At 44.0% G+C, this 20,023-nt stretch overlaps 1 protein-coding gene across 1 annotated transcript in view; it reads right to left on the reverse strand.

Annotated features, from left to right (window-relative positions):
* Positions 1-5,528: 5,528 nt before the first annotated feature.
* Positions 5,529-20,023, reverse strand: part of kcnq1.1 (potassium voltage-gated channel, KQT-like subfamily, member 1.1) — a 702,428-nt gene continuing 687,933 nt past the window's right edge. The window contains exon 16 of the mRNA XM_078414755.1: positions 5,529-6,063. Within this exon, the coding sequence (XP_078270881.1) occupies positions 5,872-6,063 (192 nt within the window). The 3' untranslated portion in view covers positions 5,529-5,871. The remainder of the gene's footprint in view (positions 6,064-20,023) is intronic.

The raw sequence follows: 20,023 nt of genomic DNA on the forward strand, positions 1-20,023 counted from the left end.
GCGAAATATGAGGTGCTGTTCCTCCAATTTGCGCTGGGCCTTACACTGGCAATGGGGGAGGCCCAGGACAGAAAGGTCAGATTGGGAATGGGAGGGGGAGTTAAAATGCTGAGCCACTGGAAAATCAGGTTGGTTAAGACGGATTGAGCGGAGGTGTTCAGCGAAACGATTGCCAGGCCTGCGCTTGGTCTTGCCAAGCGAAACGATCGCCGAGCCTGAAGTTATCTCTAACTTCAGGTAGTCCCTACTTTCCCTCTCCATTTGCTCCCCATCCCAGTTCTCCCACCAGTCTTCCTGTCTCCTACTACATCCTATCTTTGTCCCACCCCATCCCCTGACATCAGTCTGAAGAAAGGTCTCGACCCAAAACGTCTCCCATTCCTTCTCTCCTGAGATGCTGCCTGACCCGCTGAGTTACTCCAGCATTTTGTGTCTGCCCGTGTGCTTCAAGAAGGCTTTTCCTCACCGCCATCTTCATGCAGCCTTGCCAATACCGTATGCATGAATAAAAAGAGGGAGGTCGATGGAGAAAGATTGGAAATAACTGAGAGTGAAAGAAGATGGAGAGTAGAAAGCTAAAAGAGAGGACAAGGAAAAAGTGAGAAGGAAGGAATCGATTGTCCCACGAGCAGGATCGTGGTGGGTGCAACTGAATCAATCGCATTGAAGAAAGAGAATTTATAAAAATTACAAGAAACCCCAGGTTTATATCAGTAGAAAATCTACAATATATATTCTATGTCATTTTTCACATTACATAAAAGAACTCTTCAATCATTTTGTAATTTGACATGTTAGTTTCAGTAGTTGTCAATTGCAAACTGATCCTTCTATATACAGCATCAATAATCTTAGCAGGCATCAAGTGACTTCATCCTGAAAAAGAAAATGATCAGTTTTTTTTACAGTGCTTTGTGCAATAATCATGGCATCACTTATACATTTGAGATGAGCTGGACTTCATAGATAGAAAAAAAAAACCTGAAGTGAGGAAGGAAATAGAATTTCTCTAGCTTCTTAGAATATCATTGGTTTCATTTTTTTTGCAAGTCCTTTTGAAGAATATTTATGGTTGACATTGGCTCAATTTTCACGTTCTATCTGCTCCGCTCCCATCTCTCATAAAGACAGCACATCTGAACAACCTCTAAGGAGGGGCCATTCAGCTTTGATTTCCAGGACTAGTTGGCTTGAGTATTTCCCTCTTCCAGAATGAAGGTACCGTTCTCCCTCTATTGATATTCATTTGTGTCGTGTTGTCGGGCAGATGAAATACTCATTTCAATTGTAACAACATAACTAAAACTATTATGGAATAGGATGAGTATCCCCCAATACATGGGGAACACAAGGTAGGACAAATAATAAGGCAATAAAGTAGCTAAGTGAAAGAAATGGACACCAGGATGTGTTGCCCAACTGTGTTGAATTGAAATTTATTGTTCCCGTGGCTAATAACATAATCCCCACCACTTGTGAAGGGATTAGGATTGGGTTCCAATTCAACATAATTTGACTCCTTCGGCCCTAGATGGTTCAAAATGTGTTTTTCTTTGTGGAGTTCTGGTTCACATTAGTGATGCTGTGAATCCCAAGGAATACATTGTGTTCTCAGCACCTCGTGTTGCAAAAGTACAAATGATCAAAATGTGCCTCATTCGATGTATTTCTTCGCAGGGGCCAGATGCTCAGTCCCATGCTCTACTCTCCCTCTGTCCCCATGAATGTGTATCCATCGCCATCTTTAAATTCACCTATGGTGCCACCATGTGTAGGAAAAAGCCCAAAATGGCAGGTGCCGGTTTAAATCGAAGGTAGACCCAAAATGCTGGAGTAACTCAGCGGGTCAGGTAGCATCTCTGGAGAGAAGGAATGGGTGACGTTTTGGGTCAAGACCCTTCTTCAGTCTGAAGAAGGGTCTCGACCCGAAATGTCACCCATTCCTTCTCTCCAGAGATGCTGCCTGACCCGCTGAGTTACTACAGCATTTTGTGTCTACCTATGATACCAACATCGTTGGATGAAAAATGGGTAACAATGAGTTAGAGCACAGGAGGCAGATTGATAATCTTGATTGAATGGTGCCAGAACTCTCGACTTTAGTAAGGCCAAGGATCTGATTGCTGACCTCAGGAAGGGAAAGTTGGGGGATCTCCATTAGCAGGATGTCGGTGCAGAGAGTCAACAGCTTTACATTCCAGGGCGTGCATATCTCTGACCATCTGACCTAGGACCAGATCATTGATGCAATCACAAACCAATGCATCTACTTCCTTGGAGGTTTGAGGAGATCTGGCATGTTGCCCAATACTCTGTCATACATTGACAGGTCTATGGTGGAGAGCAGACCGACCGGTCGCATCATGGCTTGGTTTGGAAATTTAAACGATCAAGAACAAAGGGGGCTGCAGAAACTGGTGGGTGTTGCCTGGCCCATCACAGGTACTGACCTCCCCACAACAGAAGGGATGAACGGGCTGTGCTGCACCACGAAGGCAATTAAACTCAACTCATCGATGACCCACATCATCCTGGTCACCTTGTCTTCTCGCTGCTACCATCGGGAAGAATGCATAGGAGCTTGAAAATTGCTACCTCCAGGTTCAAGAGCAGCTTCTTCCCATTAACCATCCAAACCTCAACCCTGACTCAACACTAAACCACAACGGACTTGGCACTCCGATGGTTGCTCCACTCACTTTGTTTTTTTAATTCTGTCACGGTCTGATTTTGTTAGAATAACTGATAATTTATAGCACATTTATTTGGTGTTGTTGTTGCAACCAATGCGCTTGTAAAGATGCAGCAAGTAAGGTCTTCCTTGTTCTGGTTCATATCCGGTTCATAAGATAAAAAGGCGCTCTTGACTGAAGTGGTCTCATCCCTTCAACATCCCACCCATTTTTTTTTCAATTAAATTAAATGAGATGGAGTCTCTTTTGGGCAAAGATACTAGAGGAACAAGATGGACCACTCCGTTGAAATCGCCTCGACTGAAGTGTAGTACGCAAAGGAGAGGAACGGCCGCCATTTTAGTAAGCAAAACCCGCCGTTCGCTATGCCTCCCGCAGTGTAATCAGTGTTTTGGGGGAATAGTATGTATGATGATACCATAGAAATTCAGAATATATCTCATCTATCAACTCCCAGATTTTTGTTATTTTTCTTTTAAAATGTTTCTGCAAGTTTCTGCCTACTAAAATGGTGCCATGACATACTACGGTTTTTATGGTCGAGTGGTCTATCTTGCTCCTCCAGTATCTTTGCTTTTGGGTCTGATCGTGGCTTGTAGCACATTCCGTCATGATTGGATTTTATCTTCTCGACAACTAGATGTGTTTGCTCCGTATCATTCAGGCAATCTTCAGATTAGATGCTGCCACAGAGCAACTGTAACTCCAGGAGCTTGCAGTCATACATTATATTAGCTATTGACAAATAGACTCATGGGCCATTTGTTCTTGAATGACTGGATCAATTGATCCCTGATTTGGATAACCTGCTTTTCGCAAGGACAGGTTATCATTATACAGGTTACATTAGGCAGGTTAACCCCGGTGACTTGCAGTCTGAAGAAGGGTCTCGACCCGAAACGTCGCCCATTCATTCTCTCCTGTCCCGCTGAGTTACTCCAGCTTTTTGTGTCTATCTCCGGTTTAAACCAGCACCTGCAGTTCCTTCCTGCACTTAACATTATATGTATTGGGACCCAGCATTGAGTTAACGCCGACACAAGGAACTGCACTAAAAAAATCACAAAGTGATGGAGAAAGCAAGGCAGCATCACTGGAGAACATGGAGAGGTGAAGTTTTGGGTTGGGACCCTTCTTCAGACTGATTGTAGTGGAGGGGAGAAAGTTGGAAAAAGTGGTGGGGGTAGGACAAAACCTGGCCTGTGGGCAGGTGAATATAGTTGAGGGGGGTTTGATTGAGTTAATGTGTCTCATGGATTCAATGTTTTGGGAAATGTTCTACATTTTTGTCACATTAGCTGACAGCTGCATGAAGGTTGCTAAAATCAGTAGCAGAAAGGCATGAAAGGACATAATTTTAACTGTGCACTGGTAAATAATGGCAGACATAGAGTTGGCATCTTCACATCACTTGTGACTTAAGCCCATAGAAATAAATCTGGTACAGGTTTAAAATGCATTTTTAGTTTAGTTTAGTTTAGAGATACAGCGGGGAAACAGGCCCTTCGGCCCACCAAGTCCGTGCCGACCAGTGATCAATCACCCTGTACACTAACACTATCCTCCACACTAGGGATAATTGACAATTTTTAACAAAGCCAATTAACATACAAATCTGTATGTCTTTGGAGTGTGGGAAGAAACCAGAGTACCTGGAGAAAACCCATGCAGTCACAGGGAGAACGTACAAACTCCATAAAGACAACATTCATAGTCAAGATCTAACCCGGGTTTCTGGCACTGTAAGCACTGGAAAGCAGCAATTCTACTGCTGTGCCCATGACTACTGATTCCCCACCATTTATATCCCACTCCTGTGTAATGGCATTCTGTGATCCTCCTCCGGATGCTCTGGCTTCCAACCACATCCAAAGGACGTGTGGGTTAATTGACCACTGCAATAAGCTCCTAGTGTGTAGATGCATAGCAGAATCTGAAGGGAGATGATAAGTGTATCTGTTGTAAAGAATAGGTTTAGGACTGTCCACTTGACAGTCTAGAATGGGTTATAGGAGAAATTAAGCTGGGAATGAGATGGTGAGCCAGGGTAGCCCCAATGGGCAAAACGACTCCCTTCTTAGTCTTGAGGAGATTTGGATACCACACAAAGTCAGAATCCACAAAGTGAATTTCCTTGAAATCATGTCTGTAGTGTTCGTTGAGATATAAAACTACCCCTTTATTTTACTTATTGAGGAAAATTGGCTCAGTAACTCTGAGAATCTCCACAAGGGAGATGAGGCAAACCAAACAGGGGCTAACAAATCACTCATTAACTAGTCTCGGGCTGTACTCACAGCCTGGGGGATGGTCTGTTTAGTCCAGCTAAAAGGAGAAGTGCAGCTCCAGAAATAGCAACCAACTCGCCTGAAGACTTTCAAAAATAAAATAGGGAAGTGAAACTAAGTGAAGTGTGGATTACTGTAGCTTTAGTGGGGAAAAAAACCCATAAACTTAAAGGTTGGTGAAAACAAAAACACCAACCTGGACGACCTGGAATGAATTGGCATAAAGGTTTTTAAGAAGTTATAGGCACTCGTCAGCCCAGTGGGTTCTGGGGACTTTACTGATGACGTAAATTGTCTGTGCATCACTCCTGTGGTTTGCAGTACCTGCATCGTAGCTTGGACAAAAGAGACAGGAAACTTTCACAGTTAAATATATCTGATGCTGTCACTGAATGTTTTTAGGGGCAGGTTGCACTGACATCGAGTAGGTGTTCATACTCATTTCATCAATCATGTAATATTTTGATTTTTGCAATTAAAAACAAATCTATTCTAAGAAGGATTACAATTTGACTCAACATCGAGTGCTATCAGTCTTTTCATCCAGTCTTACAGACAGTCCAAGCAATGTCTTCACTTTGTTTCCTACACAAGGGTCCGGAGGAGTGTTTGAAATGCGCTTGGGAAATGTCCGAGTGTCCGGGAGAACGCTACGAAGATCTCTTTAGGAAAACTGATGGAATCCATAAGCCAGAATCAAAGGGATTTTAATGTCAAGAAGGCAGAGTGTAATGGTGGCTGGCTTCAAGTTTCGTACACTTTCTCAGTGCATTGCTGGCCCCTCATGGTTTTGTGTCAGTTGTGTGTACAACCTTTGAGGCTTACTATACAATACCCAAAGTCGTCTCTTGCAATCTCTTGGATGAGGCTGAATTTGAAGCAGCAGAAGATCACGCGACGTTGTCTTGATCCTTCCTGTGCACTGTCAGCTGCTCGTAGCTGGGCAGGGAGCTATGTCTTGAGGCAATGGCTTGCTGAGATGCCGGATGCTGAGTCTGTGAGTGTGAGTGTCCCTCCTGCCTGACCACGAGTAGCTGCAGCATATCCGTGATGGTGTTTAACTTCTGATCCATGTCCACGACCTACCAGAGAAAGGAAGCGCAATCACTCAGTGGAGATTTGACAGGAGAATATCTGGCCCGGACAAGATTTGGCCCGGACCGGAAGGAAGATCGCAATCAGCCGGTATGAACATAGCAACTTCATTCATTTGTGATGTAGGATGCAAAAACAAAAGCAACAGTGCATGGCACCACTTTAGAACATCCTCAAGAATATGATAGCTCTTTGGAGGACGTAAAGATTGCCACTGTTGAGTTGAGTTTGAGTTGAATTGAAGGGAAGGATAATGGAGATTAATTCATAAGTATGTGGTGCTGCATCTTGGGAAGTCTAACCAGGGCAGGATTTTTACATTGAACGGACAAGGGCAGGGCCTTCAAAGTGTATGGTGTATTGCGGAGCATTGTAGAGCAGAGGGATCCAGCAGTACAAGTATATAGTTCCATGAAACTTGCATTGCAGATAGAGAGGGCGGTGAAGAAGACAATTGGCATGCTGGCCTTCTTCAGGCAGGGAATTGAGCACAGAAGTCAGGACGTACTGTTAACAGCTGCAATTGGCATGGCCGCACTTGGAGTATTACGTTCAGTTTTAATCACCCTGCTGTAGTAAAGATGCCAATAACCTGGAATGAGTAGAGAGGAGATTTACAAGAATGTTGTCAGGATTCAAGGGTGTGAACTGTGAGGCGAGGATGGGCAGGCTCGGGCCTTATTGCTTGGAGCGAAGGAGGCTGAGGGGTGATCTCATAGAGGTGTATAAAAATCATGAGCATGAATCAACTTAGTCTCTTTGCCAGCATACGTAAATTAAAAACCTGGGGGCATAGGTTTAAGGTGAGAGTGGCAAGATTTAATAGGAACCTAAGGGGCAACCTTTTTTTTTACACAGAGGATGGTGCGAATATGGAACAAGCTTCCAGAAGGAGTAGTTGAGGCAGGTACAATAATAACATTGTAAATGGACAGGGAATATTTAGAGAGAAGATAGACACAAAATGCTGGAGTAACTCAGCGGGACAGGCAGGATCTCTGGAGAGAAGGAATGGGTGACGTTTCGGGACGAGTATGGTCTCGACCTGAAACATCACCCATTCCTTCTCTCCAGTTATGCTGCCCGTCTTGCTGAGTAACTCCAGCATTTTGTGTCTCTCTTCAGTTTAAACCAGCATCTGCAGTTCCTTCCTACACAGTATTTAGAGGGGTATGGGCTAAGTGTGTACAAATGGGACTCGCATGGATGGGGCATCTGGGTCAATATGGACAGGTTGGGCCTGAGATCCTGCTTCTGTGCTGCATGACTCCATGACTCTGTAAGCTGCTGTAGTTGTAAACTAAACAGTTAAATCAAACCACAATGGGCTGGCTTGGGCATGTTTTATTTTCCTTTCATTCTTTCCAAGGAGCAAACTCCTTTGTGTTAATCTTCCCCTGGTTTAAACAAATTGCAGATTACACCACATTTTTCCCAAGACCCAGTCTTTTCTCCCATAACCTGCCCAGGTAATTTATTTTGATGATAGAAAATAGGTTTTATGCAAAGAGGGGTGTCAATTGGGCAGCAGAGAATTTCACAATGTGAGCGATGGGAGAGTCAGCATTGTGTGGCCAGGTGTACCAGCGAGATTAACATTCTGCCTCTGTTGCAGGCCAATGCTTCCAACCTGTTTAATTACCAGCTAAACAGGGGCTTGGGACCAGGTGCAATTCTCTATCCCTGCTGTTCCTTTCAAATACCTAATACGGTCCACAGCTTAATATAGATGTTCTGCATTGACAATGTAATTGGAACTGTGTGAAAATGGAACTCCCAATGTTACCAGACATGTAAGGGATGGTTCATTGAACGCGTGACTTTCCGACGGGGGAATCTCGCATAGTGGGTGTGCAGGTTCAATGTGGGAAAGGGGGACAGGGTCTTGGATTAACATCTCTTAAGAGGGCTGTGCAAGGCTCCCTCAATGCCTCACTGGGGCCAAGGCTTGAACCCACAAATCTCTGAATCAGAAGCCATCACACTGGCAATGTTGAATCATTAAATAAGAACCATCTATGAAACAAATCATCCTCCTAATTGAACACAGTAACAATGCCAGGGTTATTTGAGCGTTTCCCTGGTTGTGTTTAGTTTTCAATAGCATCCATGACAAATACAAAGAGAATGTTGAATGCTGCACGGGAACTATGTTTGGAGGAGTCCAGTCAAGGTGGCCTGGGGCTCTGCTTTTCAGAGCTCTCTGCCTCCTCTTGAGAGCAGCTTCCATTGTAGTCAATGGCAAAGCTTGGATTTCAGTCAGATCACAGCCCTGAAAAGGAACATTCAGCTTGTGCCCATGAATCTGATTCTGTGCTTCCCCTAATCGCATCTCATCTTTCACCAGTCTGTGCCTCGTGGCAGGTCACTGCAATGGAATGTTTAAATATTACAGGTGCAGATCCTTTTTTTTTGCTAATGGCTTTTATACTCATGGATAACTTGCTTTCCTAACCAAGCCCGCAACAAGATATTCACTGACCAAACCCTCACATGCACCTTATTCACACCAAATTACATTCAACCCCAACTCCCACACTCCTGATACATTGGGTAGCCAACTGGTACAGCGATAGAGTTGCTGCCTTGCAGCGCCAGAAACCAGATTTCTCTTAATAGTTATTGTATCTGATTCCACCATCTCTAAGTTCCAGATATCCTGTTAGGGCAGCACGGTGTTGCAGCGGTAGAGTTGCTGCCTTACAGCACCAGAGATCCTGGTTCGATCCTGACTATGGTTGCTCTCTACATTAATCACATTTTATGTGAACTGTTTATGTTTGTGCTGTTATGTGTGTGTGCCATTGTATGTTCGTTTCTTAGTACCTGAACTGATGTACAGCACTTTGGTCAAAGTGGGTTGTTTTTAAATGTGCTATACAAATAAAATTGACTTGACTTGACATTTGCCTGCATCCTTATATGTCTTATCTATTTAAGTGTCTGTCTGAATTTCTCTTAATAGTTATTGTATCTGATTCCACCATCTCTAAGTTCCAGATATCCTGTTAGGGCAGCACGGTGTTGCAGCGGTAGAGTTGCTCCCTTGCAGCACCAGAGATCCTGGTTCAATCCTGACTATGGGTGCTTGTCCATGAGGGAGATGTACCTGCTACTGTGACCGTGTGGGATTTTTCTGGGTGCTCCGGTTTCCTCCCACATTCCAAAGGCGTACAGGTTTGTATGTTAATTGGCTTCGGTAAAGATTGTAAATTGTCCCTAGTGTGATAGTGCTAGAGTGTGGGGATCGCTGGTCGGTGCGGACCCGATGGGCTGAAGGGCCTGTTTCTGCGCTGTATCTCTAAACTAAACTAAACATGCTATTCAATAACTAAAATCTCACCTGCACTTTATTCACACCAAATTACATGGAACCCCAAGTCCCACACTCAAGATATAAAAACTCCATGGAACCATATGCCCCATCGCTAATCTTAGTTCTAGCATATCACTGGCAAAAGGAATGGACCACTTAAGCCAAGCCTTCACCTCTTCTGGACATCCATTTTGGTAGCATATTGAATCAGAAGGTTGTGAGTTCGAATCCAGCTCTAGGAATCTGAACAGAAACAATTCTTAGCATTTTCATAGTGCCAATAAGCAGTAGTGGGAAAGGTGATCTTTTCTCACGCTGCCCGCTAGGGAATAAATGTGAACTGGGACCGGCCACCTGTTGGGATGGCAGGAACAGAATCAATCAGAGTTTTCAAAAGGAAATTGTGCTGGCACTGGAGAGAGAACAAACTTGCTGAGCAGTAGTGAACTGAGAGGGGACTGGGAGAGGGAAGATTCAAGGGACTGGTGTGAATACAATGGACCCATTGACCTCCCTCTGTGTTCAACAAGTCCATGATTCTGTACATCACCTCGCTTGAGTGAACTGTACCATATAAAGATTGTGACTTCATGTGCAATGCTCAGGGTTTCCTGTGTTGTCTTGCAACTCTGACTTTTTAGTGGTAAAAATGGGCAAACAATCCAACTTGTTAAATCCACCACTTTCATGTCCTCAAATACCACTTCCCCATTTCCATCTGAAAATGTGCCAGTATCCCTCTGTAGCCTGACGGGACTCCTGAGTAGCTAAAACATCGCCATTGTTCACGTTCACATTCTCCACTGTATACTTCACACTGTTTCCCTCTGCAGTTCCTATCGGTTTCATACTATCTCCTGATTGATGCCAGAGTTCTCTGTGCAACCGTACCACTACAGTTATACTTTATACATTTCATGCCTTCACCATTTCTCTTTTAATCTGTCTGGTTAACTTTTATCTTTTGATTTTGAATTTTGTACCGAAATAGAGTGCCACAGTGGAACAGAATTACATGCACAGATTCACCATCTTTAGTCAGACGGTAGTTAATCTGTGGAACTCATTGCCACAGAGGGCTGTGGAGGCTAAGTCAGTTGATATTTTGAAGGCAGAGACAGACAAGTTCTTGATGAGAAAGGGTGTCAAGGGTTATGGGGAGATGGCAGGAAAATGGGATTAGGTGGCAGAGATCAGCCATGATTGAATGGCGGAGTAGACTCGATGGGCTGAATGGCCTAATTCTACTCCGATAACTTGTGAACTTGTGTAATTGTCTGTGCCTTTGAACATGATTATTATACATACGCCATCAGAGTTATAGTCAAAGAGTCGGACAGCACGGACACATGCCCTTCGGTCCACCATGTCCATACTGTCCATGAAGTCGGCATAAAGTGCCGGAGTAACTCAGCGGGTCAGGCAGCATTTCTGGAGAAGATGGATGGGTGACGTTTCAACATCAGAATCCTCCTGACTCCATGTAGTACCCTATGAAGTCCATGAAGTAACCAATCAATACTAATCGCATCTACCAGTACGTTGCCTGTAACCTGCAAAGTGCTGATCCCTTTTTGGCGTAAGTACAATAATTTATTTTGGCAATGTGTTGGTGATTCAAGCCCTTGAATAAATACTTCTTTAATGTTACGAACGTACCTGCCTCCACCACCCACTTCGGTGGTGCCTTCTGGACTCCCACCACCCTCTGCGTGAGAATGTTTTTTCTCTCAGCTTAACCTAACATGAAATGTATGAGATCTTCACTAAATGGAAACCTATCCTACTGTCTACATTATTTCCTCAGAGTCCTCGTATTTTTGTCGACCTTTTACCAAGTCCTTCTTCAGGCCCCTACAACTTGCATTCGAAGAAAGTAACAACTCTGGCCAAAGTTTTCCGCAGCTTGCTCATTTAGATATATAAATTATGAATTAGGTTCAAACTGCTCTTTAAATGGTCGGCTGGAGCAGTGTATCTGGGATCCCTTTGACCAAACACCAGGGGATGTGCCTTATTCAGTTCCACTCTTTACAACCGTGTATTTTGAATCAAGTAGTTCCAAAAATAAGTCATGACAAATGAGGAAAGTGACGAGGGAGGAATCTCACTGAAACCTACCGGATAATGAAAGTCCTAGATAGAGTGAACATGGAGAGGATGTTTCCAGTTTTGGGAGAGTCTAGGACAGAGGGCATAGCTTCAGAATAATAGAAAGCACCTTTAGAACGGAGAAGAGGAGGAATTTCCTTAGCCAGAGGATGGTGAACCTGTGGAATTCATTGCCCCGGACAGCTATGGAGTCCAAATCGTTGGGTATTTTTTAAAGGGGAGATTGAAAGGTTCTTGGTTAGCAAAAGCACCAAAGGGTATGGGGAGAAGGCAGGAAAATGGGGTTGAGAGGAAAAAATAGATCAGCCATGATCGAGTTGCGAAGCAGACTCGATGGGTCGAATGGCCTAATTTGGGTCCTATGTCTTAAGACCATATGCAGATTTTGTTCAATAAATCACGCCTGATCGGCCTTGATTTGGCCTGATCCTTAACCACCTAATGCCTAGAGCAACCTGTTCAAGAATCAGAGGACTCGGGAGCTGGGTCTTTGTAATTGAGAGGAGTCCTATCGGGTGGGCTAGGTTCCCATGGCAACGAAACCTCAGGAGGTGGATCCAATGGTCCTTGTGGTGTTTGCTGCTATCAAAGTCCCTGATGGTCAGGAACTTTGAAGCAGCTGTTAAAATAGTTATGTAATTTAAAACAAGTTTAAAATAAAAATAGTTCAGCTTAATTAAAAATACCCAAAGCATGAAAATAAAGTAAAATGATTAAACCAATTATTTTTGTGCAAAGGGTTTGTCAGCTTCAGTCAAATGAATAGGGTTGTTTGTGAGTTATAGGAGCAGAATTAGGCCATTTGGCCCATCTTCTACTTGATCTACAAGTCGGCTTGATCTATCTTTCCTTCTCCACTTCCCTGCCATCTTCCCTAACCCCTGACACCCGTACTGATCAAGAATATGTCAACCTCCACCGTAAAATATAAATTGACTTGGCCTCCACAGCCTGGTGTGGCATTGGATTTCACAGATTCACCACCCTCTAACTAAACCAAGGGATATGGGGTATAAAGCAGGAACGGGATACTGATTTTAGATGATCAGCCATGATCATATTGAATGGCTGTGGTGGCTTAAAGGGCCGAATGGCCTACTCCTCCAACTATTTTTCTGTTTCTATGTTTCTAAATCCAGTTGTGATTTCACATCAGATCAGACCCAGCATAAAGCTAAGGCACCAGATGGGGAGGATAACTGGTCTCTTGCCTCAGCCTACCAGTGGCTCACTAAAGTCCAACAATGGAGCAGGACATCACACGCTTCAGGATCAGTCTTCCACCTCCGTCCTTCAATGCATCGCCACACATGTCTGAGACAAGGTGAGCAGCCAGCTGCAAGGGCTGAAAATTCCCCGAAGAACTGCCAAAGTAAAGTACGCATTCCCTGGCTCACTGCTTTTTCGGAAGCATTTTAACTAATTTGAATCTTAGGGGAAAAAACCCCAATTAGGTAAACTCGTTATCTCCCACAATTAGAAAAGATTATATAAAGTTTAAGGATGTTTTTTTTCAAAAAAGGTTATCCGTAAAAGAACAGTTTAGCACTAAATTGTGATTATTTTGCAATTTTGTCTTCTCAAGTTTAGTTTAGACATACAGTATAGAAACAGGCCCTTCAGCCCATCGAGTCCACACTGACTATCTATCACCTGTTTACACTAGTTCTACGTTATCCCATTTTTGCATCTACTCCCTGCACACTGGGGGCAATGTGCAGAGGACATTAACCTACACACCCGCGCGTCATTGGGATGTGGGGGGTAACTGGGGCAACGAGAGGAAACCCACGTGGTCCCAGGGAGAACATGCAACCTCCACACAGACAGTACCCGTAGTCAGGATTGAACCGGGTCTTTGGTACCGGGAGGCAGTTGCTCAGTAGCACCACTGTGCTGTCCTACAAAAACTTCCCCCTCTAATTATTTAATTAAGTCAGGTCACCATTAATTTCACTTGTTTTCACCATGTTTAATGAATTTAATTGATATTTAATTTGAGACAAGTTGTGTCTTGCGAACCTCTAAGTTTCAAAGACTAAAGCTATATGTTCCAGTCTTAATGGACAAGAAATACTAAATTGAGTTTACTGTTTGTCTTTGCCAGGAGTGTTTTCAAAGGCTTACTTAGATCACAAGATAAACACGAAGGTAGAGGGAGTTAGGACTCACCCCTAAAAGTGATCCAAGATATCAGAGCTAAGATAATCCAGGGAAAGATTTAAAAACATCCTAAACGTAACAAGCTATATGAAAACAAATTGACTTTAAAGCACTGATTTTTTTTTGTGATTATTCTATTATAAGAGTTTTTTTTTGCAGTTTTATAACTATTAGGCAATTTCCACCCCTGTCCTTAATACATACCAGCAGCAGCCAATTCACAAATCTGAAATTGTCATTCATTATTACTTGCTCAATAATCCAGTTTTCTTTCTCAACAGCGTATTCCTTCACGGATTGTTAAAAAGGGATCCAATAGACAATAGACAATAGGTGCAGGAGTAGGCCATTCGGCCCTTCAAGCCAGCACCACCATTCAATGTGATCATGGCTGAACACTCTCAATCAGTACCCCGTTCCTGCCTTCTCCCCATACCCCCTGACTCCGCTATCCTTAAGAGCTCTATCTAGTTTTCTCTTGAATACATTCAGAGACTTGGCCTCCACTGCCTTCTGAGGCAGTGAATTCCACAGATTTACAACTCTCTCACTGAAAAAGTTTTTCCTCATCTCCGTTCTAAATGGCCTACCCCTTATTCTTAAACTGTGGCCCCTGGTTCTGGCCCCCCCCCAACATTGGGAACATGTTTCCTACCTCTAACGTGTCCAACCCCTTAATAATCTTATATGTTTCGATAAGATCCCCTCTCATCCTTCTAAATGTCCAGAAGCACTTCAGTAGAGATAAGGGCAGCATGTAGAAAGACGCTAAGACCATAAGACATGGGAGCAGAATTAGGCCATTCGGCCCATCGGGCGTACTGTGCCATTCAATCATGGCTGATGCAATTTTCCCCTTCAACCCCATTCTCCTGCCTTCTCCCCATAACCTTTGTCCTTTCTATCCAAGTCACAAATTATTGTAAATTAAGCTGTATTTTCCTTTTTTTTTTAATGACTTTCCACAACATCTTCATTCCATTTGGTTGTTCACTACAATATATGCCGCCATCATTTACACAATAATTTTGATAGGTGCTTTCTTGATAAATCATAACACCGCTTTCTATCTGTGGCAGTACATGACTCTGGAGATTAAACTCTTCAATAGATAGGGTTCATAAACATTTACAATGAACTTCCTATGATCACTTCATCCATTATTTACATGTACCCTTGGAATTCATGTCCTTAGATCTAATATCTGCAAATATCTAACTTGTTCCCAATAACTGGCTCACACTGCACCCAATGGTTCAATGGCACTTTATTGTCACGTACCTAGGTACAGTGAAATTATTTTTATGCATACAATGGCACAATGGCACAGCAGTAGAGTTGCTGCCTTATAGTGCCAGAGACCCGGGTTTGAGCCTGACTACTGGTGCTGTCTGTACAGAGTTTGCATGTTCTCCCTGTGGGTATGCTCCGGATGCTCCGGTTTCCTCCCACTTTCCAAAGACGAGCAAGTTTGTAGGCTCATTGGCTTCTGTAAATTGGCCCAAGAGTGTAGGATAGAACTAGTTTACGGGTGATTGCAGGTGATTCGGAGGGCCGAAGAGCCTGTTTCCACTTTGTACCCTAAAATCAAACTAAACTAAACTAAAATTCAGTCAAAATCTTACTGTGCAAAAGTACAATCACACCCGAGAACCAGAGTGTAGGAATAGCAGATTGCAAAGCATTGCCATGTTTCCAGCGCCATCTTGTATTCTTCAAGTTATCCAACACTATCCAGTCCTCGTATAATCTGGGGCTTTGATGAAGATTATTAAAAGAGCTGAAGACTGCATCAGCTTTCCCTTTAGAACAAGATGAGGAACAACCTCTCTCACTTGCATTCACCACGTCTTCCCCCGCCTCTCCCAAATGGGTCCGGAGTATGCTGAAGGCAGTAATCCTGTAATCCATCTCCCCAATGGCATTTTTCCGATCTTTTCCTTTGTTTCTGAAGGATTTTAGTCATCTTCGTTTGACACCTCTACATATAAGTTCTTTCCTCTTTGATTTTAACCCCTGGGTCAAGTCCTGAATCCCAGAACACTGGAAGCAACATGGGATCGAAATCAAGAACTGCAGATGCTGGTTTATACCAACGATAGACACAAAGTGCTGGAGTAACCCAGTGGGTCAGGCAGCATCTCTGGAGAAAAAGGATGGGTGACGTTTTCCAGTTGGGACCCTTCTTCAGACAGTCCTTCTTAGGAAGGGTCCCAACCTGAAATGGCACACATCCTTTTTCTCTAGAAACGTTGCCTGACCCACTGAGTTACTTCAGCGCCTTGTTGCTATTTGGGATTTCCGGCAGTACTTGCAGTAAAGCCCATTGATTCCCTATAACTGTATTAATGCAGCTCATCTTATCAGTTGCCTTGCCACCCTGAGCCACCAAAATGCTCAAACTCTTCCAACCATGTCAACTTGTAGTGCTGAAAATTTGTCAATATAATTACCTCCAGATGGTCAGTGCCCTCTATTTTAATAAACCCTTGCTTCTGTCCAAAGCTCGTTTCATTCTATCACACTGGAGACGAGCCCACAGGAATACGTTGCTTCATTTGCGATGCCTGCTTCAGCTTAACTGGTCAATTCAATTGGGGAGCAATTCAATTGATCAGCACTTGAGATCATTGATCTACAACCAGGGGTGCTGCTGATCTATTAGCCCTACCACTTGGGTGCATCATTAAGCTCTCCAGTAAATAACGCAGGTCAATTGTCCACTGGCAACCACATTCTCAAAACCCGGAGGTGGATTCCCATTTCATTCTGGGGAGTTTGAGACTTTCCTGGGGTTCCCGATTACATGGCTATCAAACAACATGGTTCACTACCAAGGGGCTGTTGGTGGCTCAACGAGCAACCAAATTCCCCACACAAAGGCAACTGGGAACCCCCCTCGAACAAAATGACAGATTAACTAACGACAGACCTGAAATGTCACCTCTGCATGTTCTCCAGAGATGCTGCCTAAACCACTGAGTTTAGTTCAGTTTAGTTTAGTTTAGTTTAGTTTAGAGATACAGCGTGGAAACAGGCCCTCACCGAGATCACCACTACACTAATTCTATCCGATACATTAGGGACAATTTACAGAGGCCGATGAACCTACAAACCTGCACGTCTTTGGAATTTGGGAGGAAACTGGAGCACCCAGAGAAAACCCACGCGGTCACGGGGAGAACGTACAAACTCCCCACAGACAGCACCCAGAGTCAGGATCGAACCCAGGTCGCTGACACTGTAAGGCAGCAGTTCTACCGTTGCACCACCGTGCCGCCCTCCTGCGTTACTCCATCAATCCCTGGCTGAATTATTCCAACATTTTGTGGCCTTCTTTAGTTAGTCAGCATCCACAGTTCCTTGTTACTACATTTTGACAGATTAATTTGCTTTGTAGCTGACAGAACGTAATCGTACAGCCTAGCACAATATTTACCAATGTAAGCCATCTGTTCACATTGAAAGAGAAATTCTTACTTGCATTTCTATTTGTCAATGGTGCAAAGTTTCCAGGGTTTTAAAAAAAAAGTTGAGCTCTTATGTGGGGGCCAGTAACTTCGGCCTAGGGTGAATAATTCATTTGATTCCCGCTTAAGATGCATTTGGTCAAGAAAGTAGAATCAAGTAAAGAGCAAAGAAGTTAAACTAAATTCTTCACCTTGTCTAATCTGGTTCATCTGTTTCATGTGATGATCGTACCACAGGCGATCCCCGAACTTTGACTATTCGGGTAATGGAATATTTTGCTTTTAAACTCACAAATCACCCAAAAAGTTGAAGATATGGAAGAACATTTGCTCTTCGTGAAAGAAAAGTAACATATAAACAGAACATTCAGACACAAGAAACTGCAGAGATACTGCGTTTAGGAGAAAGAGGGGGGAGACCTCATCAAAATCTACAAAATCTTTAATGAGAACAAGAGGCTAGGTGCAGGGAAAATGTAAAGACATGGAACTGCAGGTGCTGGTTGTACAAATGCCAGTAGTGTTATAGTCAAAGAACCAGACAGCATAGATAGGCATGGGCCCCTTGGTCCACCATGAAGTAGACATAAAGTGCAAGAGTAACTCAGCAGGTCAGGCAGCATCTCTCGAGAACATGGATAGGTGACGTTCTGGATCTGGACACTGACGGAGGGTTCCAACCAGAAACATCACCTATCCATGTTCTCCAAGGATGCTGCCTGATCCGCTGAATTACCCCAGCACTTTGTGACTTGTTTAGATGCCGGGAAGATGGTTTCTGGCTGAGGAGAGTGGGACCAGGGAGCACAGTCTGGAAAAAGTACGAGGTTGTTTAGGACTGAGATGAGGAAACATTTCTTTATTCCGAGGGTGGCGATCTCCGAAATTCACTACCCTGAAGGACTGTGAAAGCGCTGTCATCGAGTTCATTTCAAAGTACTGATCAATAGATTTCTGGACATGAAGAGAATGAAGGATTATGGAGATACTGGAAAATGGCACTGAGGTAGACACTGAACTAATCTGGAAGTAAGAAGCTTGTATCAGTGAGAATGAATTGCCATGAAGGTGTGAGGTTGCAATAAAAATTGACATGGATTACACGTGCTCTTTCGAGAAAGAAATCAGCCATCATTGCCCAGTTCAGCTGGCATGCAATTTTAGTTGTGTAGGAAGGAACTGCAGATGCTGGTTTATATCAAAGATAGACACAAAGTACTGGAGTAACTCAGCAGGTCAGGCAACATCTCTGGAGAAAAAGGATGAGTGATGTTTCGGGTCGGAAACAGGGTTGAAGAAGGGTTCTGACCCGAAACATTACTAATCCTTTTTCTCCAGAGATGCTGCCTGACCCACTGAGTTGCTCCAGGTGTTTGTGTCTTTCTATGAGTATTAACCACCGACTATTGACAGGTTAATAACCCACTCTGCTGCATTACACCACTTGCCGGCGGTTCTGAAATAAGGCTTCCATCTTCTGAAGCCAGCGGAGCAATAATTGTCAATACCATGTTGTCAATAACTCAGAATGAATTCAAGACGTCCACCCTCCAGATAACTCAAAACTGAGCGCAATTCCATGAGGCATTTTTAAGCACTGTGTAATTGAAGAATAAACTGTGGCAATAACCACTTCCACATCATTTTGTGTCACTGCCGAAATTTAATGGGGGAATTCCTGATTGGGTCACTTGTGAAACACAGGCATGTTTCTGCCTCAGGGCCACAGGGGATGATTTCATTTCCTCATGACTCACACCTTTTGCAGCGACGGAGAGGAACTTGGATCAACGTTATGACGTCAAAGGATAGACGCAAAGACTAGGAGTAACTCAGCGGGCCAGGCAGCTTCTCTGGAGAAAAAGGATGGGTGACGTTTCGGGTCAGGACCCTTCTTCAGACTGAAAGTAGATGGGGGGTGGGGGGGTGGGGGGAGGTGAAGAGCTTGAGGCAAGAAAAGACCAGGTCCAACCAGAACAGTGAGAGAGGGTGTTGCAGAGCATCTGTCAGAGAGAGGAAGAGAACTTCTTTGAAGTAGCTATACCTTGAGGAGATTTCACAATGGAGCAGACAAAACGTAGAAACAAAGAAGTGCAGATGCTGGTTTATACCAAGGATAGACACAAATAGATGCTGCTTGACCCGCTGAGCTACTCCAGCACGTTGTGTCTATCTTTGGTGTGAACCAGCATCTGCTGTTCGTTGTTTCTACATTGTGAAAAACGTTGTTGGTCACGCCCAATCCCAACAGTAGCAGCACCAGTCTAGGATGCTTCCCTAGTGAGTGAATTACATTGCTTCATCAAACCCATCAACACCCAGCACTGTCTACTCCTGCACTCCAACCCCAAACCTGGTCATCAAGCAGCCAGACAGCAATCTCTCATGACCCTGCAATTCCCCACCCCACCCGCTGAAAGCGACAAAGATAGACGCAGAGTGCTGGAGTAACTCAGCGGGTCAGGCAACATCTCCAGAGAGAAAGGATGGGTGGCCTTTCGGGTCCGGAGAAGGATAACGACCCAAAACATCACCCATCCTTTTTCCCCAGAGATGCTGCCTGACCTGCTGAGCTATTCCACCATTTTGTGTCTCTCTTTGATGTAAACCAGCATCTGTAGTTCTCTGTTTCTACGTCGAAAGCACCACATCCCCATTCCCCTCCAACCTGTCAATCTCTTGACTCACCCTCACCTGGCCTGTCTGACTTCTCATTCCTGATAATTCCCCAACTTTCTGCCTTCTGCTTTGTTCCGCTCTGCTGCCCCATATTGGGCCTGCGGAGGTTGAAGTCCTGATCCCTGCTTTTGACCGGTGCACAATGCCTGATCGCGTACCATTTGTTGGTGCTGGGGCATTTGGCAGCGTGCTAGCACTGAAATGAAT

The sequence above is a fragment of the Rhinoraja longicauda genome, chromosome 18 (genome assembly GCF_053455715.1).
Source record: "Rhinoraja longicauda isolate Sanriku21f chromosome 18, sRhiLon1.1, whole genome shotgun sequence".
Classification (NCBI taxonomy): domain Eukaryota; kingdom Metazoa; phylum Chordata; class Chondrichthyes; order Rajiformes; family Arhynchobatidae; genus Rhinoraja; species Rhinoraja longicauda.